The sequence below is a fragment of the Phyllostomus discolor genome, chromosome 1 (genome assembly GCF_004126475.2).
Source record: "Phyllostomus discolor isolate MPI-MPIP mPhyDis1 chromosome 1, mPhyDis1.pri.v3, whole genome shotgun sequence".
In the NCBI taxonomy this organism is placed as follows: domain Eukaryota; kingdom Metazoa; phylum Chordata; class Mammalia; order Chiroptera; family Phyllostomidae; genus Phyllostomus; species Phyllostomus discolor.
This window is the reverse complement of record NC_040903.2, coordinates 75,122,944-75,136,102: the sequence shown is the minus strand read 5'-3', so window position 1 is coordinate 75,136,102 and position 13,159 is coordinate 75,122,944. Positions and strand designations below refer to the sequence as shown.

The window sequence follows — 13,159 nt, the reverse complement described above, 5'->3', positions numbered from 1 at the left end:
GAGATTCCAGTTGGGAAGCTTCTTCTCTTGGAGAAAAATATGTACACATGTTCTAGCCCCATTTGTTGAAAGGACTAGCACTTTTCCTTGAATTACCTTGGCACCTTCACAAAAAATCAATTGACTACACATGTGTCTGTCTGTTCCTGTAATCTATTCTGCTCCCATTGGTCTACATGTCTTTCTTTTCACTGTATCACACCATCTTTATTATATATATATATACCTTTTTAAACTTTTTTAATTGTTGTTCAAGTACAGTTGTCTCCATTCCACACAGATGGAAGAATATTCACAGACCTGTTGAGATGTCTGGCATGCCTTTATCATGGGAGGGCAAGCCACACATGCTACAATCTGCATGCTACATGCCACATGTTGTGGCCTCTGGTCCCCAGTGTGACACCCATTGTGGCACTTGTATCCTTGCATGTTTCTCATCATCATAATCCCCAGCTGGTAGTTACCACCTCCTCATATATAAGAGGGGAACTGTAGGAGACCATTCTGCATGGTGTGTTTTCAGCTCCCAGTGGAAAACAAGGTCTGATGCACAGGACCCACACCCACAGATAGGTTCTCCTGTGGGGAATCAGGCCTGCATTGTACCTAGACTGATATGAGACTTGCTTTTGCTAAAATTTCCTCACCCAGAATGGAGGCAGTAAACATTTACTGCAAAGTCACTTCCTAAAATCCATGCTAAAACTTCCCAGGACGAGTGTAACCAGTTAAACTACTTTTGCCTTTTCATTTGTAATATGCTTCTTCTGTGATGTGATTAGCGGGATCTTCTCTTTTTTTTTCTGTAAAAGGTAACCACCTAAAGTGAGCTGGTACATAGTAAATGAGAACCATCCTGTAATGTGCCCAGAAGAGAAATAAAGGCCTGTCATGGCAGAGGCCGTAGCTTTTTCTTCCCTAGAGAGAAAAGCCATGCTGTCCCTATTCCTCCACAGGACTCAGTAGTCTGTGTGAATTAATCTTGTGTCTCATCCACAATGTGGCGGACCCCCCGAGCCAGGGTCTGAATCATAAAAATACACTTTTCATTACTATTCTAGTATTTTATAGTTTTCTTAACTCTTAATAAGCATTTCAGAATAAAAACTTTGCCAGGTGGTGAAGTGGGGGAGTAGGTCTGGTCTGGGACACACATGGAGGAGGAAACCACATTTCAAGCCTGCTGCCAGTGTTCAGACAAGGAGTCATGAAGTTTGAAGTAGAGTGTCCAGCGTGGGAGTCAGGATGAGAGGGGTGTGAGAGCTGTGGCTGTGAATTGATGCTGTGACAGGAGGACAGCAGGTTCCTGCTGACTCTGGCCTCTAGCCCAGCCCACAGGGCACCTGTAATCCTGCAGGTCAGCATGAGAGCAAGTGTGATGTGTGGGAAGAAAGCAAGTTCACAGTGAAACTGGCTGAGTTTGGGGAGATGAGACTCTGCAGCCATTGGGTGAGATGGGCAGGTACAGGTGCGGGAGTGCCTGAGGGCATCCCAGCAGAGGGGCAGGGGAGCACAGTCCAGAGAAACACCCAGGCAGGCCATCTTCTAAGCAGGGGAATCAATGAAACAAAGATTAACTGAGGGGTCTGACATGTCAGGAACAGTGTCCAGAAGCCCCGACTCTGCTGTCACTGGTACTGCCTCCCCTAAAAGACAGGAGGAAGCTCCAGGCTGTCAGGTAGCACGGGTGAGCTCTGGGAGACTGTTGCAATGCACACTGACTGTGGCCCCTGACTCAGGCCATTGTCCCCGTGGTCACTAGGACACATGCTGACTACCTGCCCCAGCACCAAGCAGACTCTCCCATTCTGCAAACCAGTCCCACTTGCTGGTCAGTGAACAACAGCACAGAGCTTTTGGGTGTCTTCCCTCATGTCCCTTAACAAGGGAACTGCTGGTGGATTAGAAAGAAGGCACAGCATCACGTATTTCCACCCCAGTAGGAAACAGCTCAGATGGCCTCAACTTTTGTTGCTCTATGCATGTCTGAGAATGGTCAGCAAAGCCCCAAGTGTTGTTTTTCTATTACAAATAAAGTTCATCCTATAAGCAAATAGTCAAATATGGATCCTGAATAGCAAACTTGTTAAATTACCTCACTGTTATTCAATTACACTTGTCTGCATTTTCTCCACACCACTCCCCCCAACCCCAGCAAAACCCACTTCCATCTTTTGCTTCCACCCTCACCCTCAGTTTTGCCAATGTGTCCTTTATGGTAGTTCCTGAAGACCCTTGTCCCCACTGTCCCCCCTCCTCCCCTCTGGATATTGTTAGATTGTTCTTAATTTCAATGTCTCTGGTTATATTTTGTGTTTGCTTTTTTCTTTTGTTGATTAGGTTCCAGTTAAATGTGAAATCATATGGTATTTGTCCCTCACCACCTTGCTTATTTCACTTGGAATAATGCTCTCCAGTTCCAACCGTGCTGTCCCAAAGGGTAGGAGCTCCTTCTTTCTCTCTGTTGAGTAGAATTTGATTGTGTAAAAGTACCATCATTTTTTGATCCACTCATTTACTGATGGGCACTTAGGTTGTTTCCAGCACTTGGCTATTGTTGGGGGCCACCCTGCCTGGTCTCAGGAAGGTATAAGCCCCGTGACTTAGGCTGAGTGAAAGACCTCCGGATCAGGAGCCACAAAGGAGACAAAACCTATTTCCCTGGCATGAACGCTGCCTGTTTATATGCCTCATTTTTTTTTCATGCTTGAATGGCAGTCAGTGACATGTAACAATTCTCTTGGATAGAGAATGAATCTAAGACAGACGCATTCACAAAGGAACGACAGGGACAAGACTCTCAGGGCTGTGGAAATAACGGGGTGATCGACATCAATCACCAATTTTGCCAATGCCTGTGTCCTTGAAAAATCCAAGTCTCCCAGCTTCCTTTGTCTCCTCTGCCCAACTCAGGCCCATTGGAAGTAACAGGGGCAGTACAGTCCAGCCCAGAAACTGGGGACTCCTGGGGTAATCAGGCCTAAGACATAGAATATGAAAGACCCTGTGAAATCTGCTTGCTGGAGGATGCTCTTTAATTAGAATATGAAGTCACAGGCAGGAAACAGAACTAAGCTTTAAGTCCCCTAGTCTTTTTAAATGATGAAACCCCAAAATGTCTGGCTTAGGATCCCAGTAGGAAATCTGGCAGCAACTTTCAAAAGCTAACTACTGGTAATTTGCAAACTGTATTGGTATTGAAGAATAAAAACCTGTTGGTGCAGGGGGACAGGGCGCTCCCCACAAGAGAGAGTGGCCATGGTGCCCTACAGGAGAGAGGGTGGCCAAGGCGCTCCCCACGTGAGGAGTGGCCCTTCTGTTCTGATTCCCCCACAGGACCTGATTGTCTCTGTGTATGTTTTTCTCGTGTTTCAACAAACCATCCACAGCATTCCGTGCTCACTGCAGGCAGGTGGACATGCATCAGGCTATTGTAAATTGTGCTGCTATGAACATTGGGGTGCATAGTTTCTTCTGGATTAATGTTTCAGGGCTCTTAGGATATATTCTCAGCAGTGGAATTGCTGGATCAAAAGGCAGTTTCATTTTTAGTTTTCTGAGGAAATTCCATACTGTTTTACACAGTGGCTGCACCACTCTGCTTTCCCACCACCAGTGTACTAGGGTTCCCTTGTCTTCACATCCTCTCCAGCACTACTTTGTTGATCTGTCTTTGATGGCCATTCTGACTTGTGTGAAGTGATATCTCATTGTGGTTTTAATTTGCATCTCTCTGGTGGCTAGTGATGCTAACCATCTTTTCATATGAAGAGTGAATTTGTATACCTGTCTTTGCAATGCTAATTTAGGTCCCAGCCAGCTTCAGAGCTGTTGGCTGAATCTGCCACCAGGTGGGGAAAGAGACCCAGTAATGTCAAAGCTCAATGAGCAGCTGCTAGTAGAAGGTGCCTTTGCAATGCTTGTTAGATTTCAAAGGTTTTTGGTTTTGTTTTACTTTTAAACACTTTGTGAGTCTTTGTGAGGAAAGAAACAACAGCAAAAATAAGTAAACACTAGGGAATTGGAAAGCTTAGGAAGTTTCACAGAATTTACCTGGAAGCAAAGGGGCCACAAGCAAAACCTGACAGGCTCAGGGGGGCATGGGAGGCAGCATTCAAACTTAGAGACACAAAGTCACCACAAAGGTTGTTCTGAAGTTCGGACTGTGTAATTAAAAGCAGGTTTTGTCCTTAGTCATGTCCTAGGCCAGAATTTTTCCCTGACAAAGGTTGAATTTAACTTAACTGAGCCTGTCTGTTACCTTTTGACATCTATGGTAACATGCCTTAGGAACGTGGGATTTCTTTTCCCCGGACCCCACAAAGCACAGACACCATACCAGGGGGACACCATGAACCCCCTCCTGTTACTGTAATGGTGTTAAATGTTGACTGTAACTATTCTGTACCCACCTGTGTAAAAGAAGCCTGTGTCTATCATTACCTTTCATCCAGCCCAGAGGGCCCCCCACCCACCCAGCTTTGCTTTCTCCCGCCTCCTCATCTATCACCAGTGCATTCTGGTGACCCCCTTATGCCTCCTCTTTTGACTGTGAGGTAGAAAACAAGGTGCTAAGCTGCCATTCTCCACAGCATTTCTCAACTGGTGGAGGGTTTGCTTCCCAGAGACTGCAGTTTGACTCAAATAAAACCTCAAACATTCTCAACCAGTGTGAACGTCTCTTACGTGGACAGCAGTCCCAGTCCCCATGAGTTCCCACACCCCTGTGCATGTGGCACTTCAAGGCACTCTGCAGCTCCTGCCTCACAGGCCCTCCTCCCTGGGGCCCTGCTTTTGTCTGCACAACCTGCCTTCCGTGGAAGGTCTTTCCCACTCCAGAGCCTGCAGACTCAGGTCCCAAGAGAAAAGTTACACAGGTGTCCCTTTCAAGGGGCCCACTTGGTGTCAGATGGCTGGCTTCTGTTTCTGATGGCTTTAGGATGGGGGAGGGGGCTCAGCTCAATGAATAATTGTCCCATTGGGTTTTCTCTCCTTTCACTGAAATGGAAACCCAAGGATACTGGGAAAAGTAGTTATATATGCAGCAAAAAAGAAAATAGCATAATAAGAGATGTGGTTTTTTTGTGGGGGGAAGGGTTGTTGTAGACAGACATCAGGGGCAATTGGCAAAGAAAGGGAAGCAGGAAATTAGGGAGGAGGCAGGAAGAGGAAGCTAGGTATCCAGGCCTTTTCTTCAAACACATCAGGGGACCTAGGTCTACTGGAAGACAGCCTGCTCTACCTACCCAGCAGGTGTTTAAGGGCCACTCTCAGGTACACACAGCTGATTTCTCCCATTCCTCCCTGGAGTTGAAATGGGAGCTCCCAGCTCCTGTTTCAGCACCAGGAAGCAGTGCACTTCCATCACCCCTGCCCTGTGCTTTGTTACAGTGTTCCCTCCTCCAGATGTGATGCACAACAAAAGGTTATGCTTTCCCCTTTCCACAGTCAGTGTTCTTCTAATGAGTTTCAGCCAGGAGGGAAATATCCCATGCGTCTCCCTACACGTGTACCATTTCCCCTGCACTCCAGCCTCATCACCCATCTGAGTTTCCATCAGAACCATTTCTCCTCAGGCTGGAGAAGTTCCTCTGAAGGTTCTTTGTTGAACTTTTCTCTTTTTTATTTGTCCCAACTTTCTTTGCAATTGCTGTTGAAACAGTTGTATTAGGATGGCTGCTTTAAGACCTGTGATGACTCTCATGTCTGGGTCATCTTGGTACAGGCATCTGTTGCTGTCTTGCATTCAGTTTATTCCTTCCTCCTCCTTGGTATTATGAGTTATCTTTCATTGAAATCTGAACATCTCAGAAATTTAAATTAATTATTAAATCTCCTTCAAGGAACTGATAGAATGTTATAGAGTGGCAAATTCATAAAACACAGAGAAAGTAAAACCAGAACTGCAGGACAAGACAGGAGTGGACTTTGAAACTTTGAAGAACAGCAAATGGTTAGCTTTTCCTGAGAGCCCGTATCTGTGAAGATCACCTCCTGAGATGTCAGTATTTCAGCCTCAGTGACACAGGGAAAAAAAACAAAACAAAACAAAACAAACACACAGAATAGCCAAAGCAGCGGTAGGTTTTGTTGTATCATTATTTATTTTGGTGAAAAATTGGCTTTAGAGACTTATTTCCTGACCCAGACACACAAGCCTTATTGTCACTAACCCGAGTATGAGGCATGGAACACAACAGACACCTTCTCATCCTTGAGATGATCTCCAACCCTGGGCCACATTTAAAAACGGGAGCATCCTCACACACTTGTTGTTAACATTCATCATGAACTGGAAAATCCGGGTGGTTAGCAAAACTAAAAGAAAAAGGAGATCCTTAATCTTGTGACTGTTTCTGGGCTGGGTAAAGAGAAGCTTCTTTTAAACTGGCTCAGGGTTAAATATTTGAAAGATAATTTTCTTTCTGGAGAAGTACAAACACAACTAGTTTTCTAATACCCCTGTACAGTTGCATCACACTGTAGTAAACTCATTGTTAGAAATAAATATACTTACTGACACTTGAGCATCTACATAAAAATACACTAATGTAGTCTGTTATTGCAGGTATATAATTCTACAGCTTAAGGAGACAGAACTATTGGTGTTGAGCTTTTACCTCCCAAGAGGAGAGAAATGAACGCTGCCTTCCTTTAAAACAATGACCTACTGGTTTAACATATAAAGTTATCAAATATTTCAAGGTAATGGTGAGGAAGGTGAAAAATATCACCAGTGTTCAGTTTCTTTCAAGAATCAATAATAATTCATTGTTGACTTTACTGGGTGAAAATCTCTATATTAGATCTAGAATGGACACAGTGGGCATGAAATAAGTCTCTTCAACAGAGAGATTCCCATAGCAAGGGAAGCAACCTCACTCTATGTATAAAACCATGTTTGAGATAGAAAATACTGAATCACTGAATAAATATTAATTGAAATTACTGATATTGTTAAGGAATACTACCTGCTGCTCTACTCTCCCTTCCTCTTACCCTTCTATCCTTCTGTTATATTATCCATTCAGCCAATATTCATTGATTATACAAGGTAAGAGTAGCTCTTTAAAGGAACTGTCCTTGCAATCGAACATTCTGTGGTCCAAAATTGTAACCAAATTGGTTAGAAAACTGTATGTTATATTAATTATAGGTGTAGTTGCCACAAGTAAAATAAAAGGGGGTAAGGGGAAGAAAGTGCAGCAGGGTGCCTTTTTAGATACAGTGCCAGAGAAGGTATTGCAAGGGTGACATCTGAGTTAAGACTTAAGGAGGTGGAGGAGAGGCCGTCCAGCTACCTGGAGGAGGAGTGAGCTGGCAGAGAGAACAGCCAGCGCAAAACCCTGAGCCAGGCCTGGCACCTGTGAAAAGCAGCAAGGGGCCACTGGGGCTCATGGAGTCAGAGGAGAGAGCAGTAAGATGCGGAGGCAAAGACGGAGGGAGGGAGCACCCTGTTGGCTCATGTAGATTGTCTAAGGAACTTGTCCTTTGCTCTGAGTGAGGTGCCAGGCCATCAGATATCTCAAGGAGGGGTGCCTGATCAGATCAACCATGGAACCCATGGTTGACTGATCCTTTGTGTGGGGATGAAGTAGTGAAGCAGGAAGAACAAAGAGTGGCCAGTTACCTTCTCTGATACTCCCTGGCTCTCCCTTCTTCTCTCTTTTGGCATCACCCTTGTGTTCTGTGAAGACAGAGCAGCAATTTCAGATATCACATCACAGCAGGATATAGGCGGATGAAGGAGAAGAGCAACCTTGTAAAAAACATTTCTTCTCAGAAAGAAATTAGAAGTAACACAAACTGTCTTAGAAGCCCCAGAAAAGTTCCTCTCACATGCCATTGCTCAAGTTTGGGTCATAGTCGTCCAAGTCCATTACATGTTAAGGACAAATAAATAAGCACCACCTGAGTATCCTTAGCTTGGAGCAAAATGGGTGTTGAGAAGGCAAACACTTGATCACTGAGATCATTGTGAGAGCAAAATGATCTACCTTTTCCCCATTTTTAAATTAAATGGATTGCATGATATGGGTAAATAAGATTACATAGGTTTCAGGTGTACATTTATATGATGCATAACCTCCATATTGCACCGTGTGCTCACCACCCAAGTCAAATCCTCTTCTGTCACCATATACTTGATCCCATTTACCCTCCCCTAACACCTACCCCTCTTTCTCTGCTAACCATCATATTGTTGTCTGTGTCTATGAGATTCTGTTTGTTTTTCCTGTTTGTTCATTTGTTGCATTCAGTTTTGTATCCCACATATGAGTGAAATCATATGGCTCTTAACCTTTTCTGACTGACTTCACTTAGCATAATATTGTCAAGATCCAACCATGTTATTACAAATGGCAGTATTTTATCTTTTCTTATGCCTGAGGGATAATTCATTGTATGTATGTACCACATCTTCTTTAGCCAATCATCTAGTGAAGGACATTTCAGTTGTTTCCATGTCTTGGCCACCGTAATTAATTGTGCAATGGACGTATGTCTTTGTGAATAAGTATACGTGCTGCTGGGTCATATGGTAACTCTGTTTTTTTTGAAGATTTTATTTATTTTATTTTTAGAGAGAGGTAACGGGAGAAAGAAAGAGAGGAAGAGCAACATCAATGTGCATTTGCCTCTCATGGGCCCCTTACTGGGGACCTGGCCCTCAACCCAGGCACGTGCCCTGACTGGGAATCAAACTGGTGACTCTGTTCACAGGGTGGTGCTCAGTCCACTGAGCCACACCAAACAGAGCTCTATTCTTAATTTGGGTGGAGCCTGCAAACTGATTTCCATAGTGGCTGTAGCAGTTTGTATCCCCACCAGCAGAGAATGAGGGTTCCTTTTTCCCCACAACATCTCTAACAGTTGTTATTACCTATCACATTGATAACAGCCATTCTAACAGGTTTGAGGTGGTTTCGCATTGTAATTTTAAATTGCATTTCCCTAATAGCTAGCAAAGTTGAGCATCTTTTCATATATCTGTTAGCCATTTCTATGTCTTCATGGGAGAATTTGCTCTTTATCTATTCTACCCATTTTTTAATCCTCAGCTGAGTACATGTTTTTTTTTATTGTTTTTAGATAGAGAGAAAGAGAGAGAGAGCAACATTGAGTGAGGTGAGGCAGAAACATCCATTGGTTGCCTTCTCTATGCCTCCCAAACAGGGAACAAACCCGACCCCTAGGTAGTACTCTGACGGGGAATGGAACCTGCAACCTTTGGCACATGGGACAACACTCCAACTGTTACAGGGTGCAGCCAAGAGGGGGGACCCCAAATAGGCATTTGAAATGGGGTCCAGAACTCAAGGTGTCCAGAAGATTTTAAGGTGTCTTCACCCCTTCCCCCACAGGTGTGAGTTGGGGGAAGGGGCACACAGAGCAAGAACATGCAGGGCAGCTTTGCAGCTAATCCATGGCATGGTCATTTAGCATACCTATAGCCTTTGGCTGGTCACTTAGATATGCTAAATAGCTATGGCCATGCTCAAGGCCAGGGGGATGGAAAGGGACCTTCCCCCCAAGATGGGACCTGGGAGGCAGGTCCCCTGAGTTACAGCGCCTGCGTGGGAGCTGGGAGAAGATTGGCTCCATGACATGGGGTGACACCTGCCCAGACCCACGATGGCGACCAGAAAAGCTAGAGAAGACAGCAGATTGAGGGCCAGTGTGCCCAAATATAGGAGGAGTCGGAAATGGGGCTGCAGAAGAAGATTGGCGCGGGGCATTTAAACACGGACACAGCAGCCATTGAGAGAGAGAAACCACTCGGCCTTGACGGAGTGGAGACTCCTACAGCCCTGAGAGAAGGAGAACCGTGCTGCTTTAGGAAGGAGAGCCATGTGCAGCCCTGAGAGGAGAACCATGCTGCTTTAGAGAGGAGAAGCACGCGGACTTGACGGAGTGTAGACTCCTGCAGCCCTGAGAAGAGAACCACGCGGCCTGGCAGAGTGGGGCCCCCGCAGCTTTAGAAGGGGGAACCACCACCTGGTTTTAGCAGAGATCCCGGTGACTCAGCGGAGGGTTCCGGGAACCCCAGTCGAGATGGAGTTCTAACTGGGAAGAACCAGAGGACTGCCTAAACCATGGACTTCTATTTCCTTTCCTGAGATACGGTACTCTGGACTGGGCAAAGGGGGAAGGAAGGAAGGACTGTGTCTGTGGGTGCTTTAAGGGACTTTGGGATTTTGGTAAAGACATTAGCTCACTACTTTAAGTTAGTATAGCATTAAATAAACATTTCCTTTCCTTTTCACAAATCTCTGGCATTGAGAGACATCTTTCCTCTGGCGGCTGACATAACGGACCGGGGCCTTCTTTCAATAATAGTATATCGTCCCAGGCCCCCCTTGTTGTGTTCTGTAACACAACCAGCTGAGGCCCCCAGTCAGTGTATCTGCACATTTTTTTATTAGATTGTTGGTTTGTTTTGTGCTGAGTTTTGTAAGTCCTTTATATATTTTGGATATATTCAAAACTAATTCATTCCCATTCATTTATTTTTGCCTTTACTTCCCTTGTCTTTGGGGCCATACTCAGAAAATCCTCCCAAAGACAAAGGTCCATAAGTTTTATACCTATGTTTTCTTCTCTGTATTTATTGTTTCAGGTCCTATACTTAGTTCTTTGGTCCAATCTGAATTAATTTTTGTATAGAGGATTTTCGTACAACAATTTTGTATCCTGCTACTTCCTGTGTTTGTTTATTTTTTCTAATAGTTTTTTCGTAGTGTCCTTAAGGTTTTCTATACAGAGTCATGTCATCTGCAAAAAGTGACACTTTCACTTCTTCATCCCATTTTGAATGTATTTTCTCTTTTTCTCTTGCCTGATTTGCTCTGACTATGACTTTCAGTGCTATGTTGAATAAGAACAGTGAGAGTGGACATCTTCTCTTGTTCCTCATCTTAAAGGAAAAACTCAGTTTTTCAATAATTAGTATTATATTTGGTGAGGGTTTCTCATATATGGCCTTTATTTTGTTGAGATACTTTCCCTCTATACCCTTTTTGTTGAGAGTTTTAATTATAAATGGATGTCATATTTTATCAAATGCTTTTCCTGTACCTATTGATAGGATCATATGATTTTTAACCTTTGTTTTGTTAATGAGTGTGTTGAGTTTTTCAATTTGCACCTGCTGAACCTGTCCTTGTGCCCCTGGAATGAACCCTATTCAACAGTGATGTGTTATCTTTTAATGTATCCTTGTAGTTGATTTGCTAGTGTTTTGTTTTGGATTTTTTCATCAGTATTCATCAGCGATATTGGTCCACAGTTTTTGTTTGTTTGTTTGTTTTAGAGTTATCTGTGCTAGATTTTGGTATCAGGGTTATCTTGGCCTCATAAAATGTATTAAGAAGTATTGCCTCTTCTTCAATTATTTGGAAGAGTTTGAGAAAGACAAATATCAAATCTTGCTCGAATGTTTGGTACAATTCACTAGGGAAGCCACCTGGAACTGGAGTTTTATGTTTTGGGAGGTTTCTGATGTTTGTTTCCATTTCCTCACTGTTGATCAGTCTGTTTAGATTTTCCATGTGATTCATCTAAAAAAGATATATGTTTTTAGGAACTTATCTATTTCTTCTAGGTATTGAATTTGGTGGGATGTAGTCTTCCATAGTACCCTAGCATGATCCACAGATACATCTGTCTGTGATGTCTGTGGTAACTTCTCTTCCACTGCTTATTTTGTTTACTTGAGACTTTTCTCTTGTTTCCTTAGTAAGTCTAGTCAGGGGTTTGTCAATTTTACTAATCCTTTCAGATACCAGTGCTTTGCTGCATTAATATTTTATATATTCTCTTTGTTGTCTATTCCATTCAATTCTGCTCTAATTTTTATGATTTCCTTTCTTCTGGTTAGATCGTTTACTTGAACTTTTCCTTGTTTCTTGAGACTAATCCCAGGAATGTTGATTGGCAGACCTGTGAGGCATCCCCTCTGTTTCTCTAGCCAACCCTGGGATTAGTGGCAGTGTGCCTATCACTCAGGGAAAACCTCTTTCTGTAGTACCAGTTCTCTGGTTTGCAGACAATGTGATGATATAAAATTCTCCTTTATTACTGCTTTAGCTGCACCCCTACAGTTGTGAGATGTTGTATTGTCATTCTCATTTGTCTCTATATATCTTTTTAAAATTTTTTAAATTTTACTTAATTTGCTGTAGTGATACTGGCTAATAAAATATGCAGATTTCAGGTGTACAACTTTATATCACCTGTATATTGTATTGTGTGTTTACCACCCCCAGCCATGCTTCCTTCCATCACCACTTATCCCCCATTTACCCTCTTCTCCCATCTCCCCACCCACTTTCCTCTGGTGATCACCACTCTCTTGTGTGTGTCTATGAGTTTTTTGGTGTTTTGTTTTTGTGTTTGGTTTTGCTTAATTTCTTCACCTTTTGTACCCTGTTCCCCTACCACCTTCCCTCTCAGCTGTCAGTCTGTTTTCAGTTTCTATTTCAATTTTGTTTCCTTTTTTGTTTGTTTGTTTTGTTCATTAAATTGCACATACAAGGGAAATCATATGGCATCTCTGTGCAATCCCAGTGCTGTCGCCTGCAGGCACATGCTGCCTGGCAGTGCAGCTGTGATGTGTAGGGTTGCAGTGAGCTGGGGGAACTTGGCCACTTTTGTTGTTGCTTTGTTCTCCCAGGAATGTTGATTGGCAGACCTGTGAGGCATCCCCTCTGTTTCTCTAGCCAACCCTGGGATTAGTGGCAGTGTGCCTGTCACTCAGGGAAAACCTCTTTCTGTAGTACCACTTCTCTGGTTTGCAGACAATGTGCTCTGCAACACAATACTCACTGCTACAGCATCTTTAGGGCCTGCTGCTAGCTCTGGAGGAGTGAGAGGAAACAGCCAGACTCTGTGGCTTTGTTCCTCTGTCTGGATCCTTCATGACTGGCAGAGATGATTGGCCTCACCTCAGTGCTTCACCCCTGCCCAGGCCACTGTGCTCAGCTGCAGCTCATATGGCCACTCAAGCTTGAATGCTCTCTGAATCTCCCTGCTCCTCCTTCCTCCTGGCTAAGGGAGTGCCAGCAGGAACCTGACTCCTCCCCTCCCCAGCTAAGCCCTGCAGTGAGCTCCCAGCAATAACTCTAGGCTTTGGGCTGGCTCTTTGGCCTGGCCC

The 13,159-nt window shown here is 43.9% G+C and overlaps 1 protein-coding gene across 8 annotated transcripts in view; it reads right to left on the bottom strand.

Moving 5' to 3' along the window:
- Positions 1-13,159, bottom strand: part of LOC114492418 (aldo-keto reductase family 1 member C15-like) — a 355,773-nt gene that overhangs the window by 251,749 nt on the left and 90,865 nt on the right. Inside the window, exon 9 of one of the 8 annotated variants that reach the window (XM_036025063.1) lies at positions 6,162-6,321. The exons of the other annotated variants lie outside the window; for them this stretch is intronic. Within the exon in view, the coding sequence (XP_035880956.1) occupies positions 6,279-6,321 (43 nt within the window). The 3' untranslated portion in view covers positions 6,162-6,278. Of the gene's footprint in view, positions 1-6,161; positions 6,322-13,159 lie in introns of those variants that run through there. 8 annotated transcript variants of the gene reach the window in all.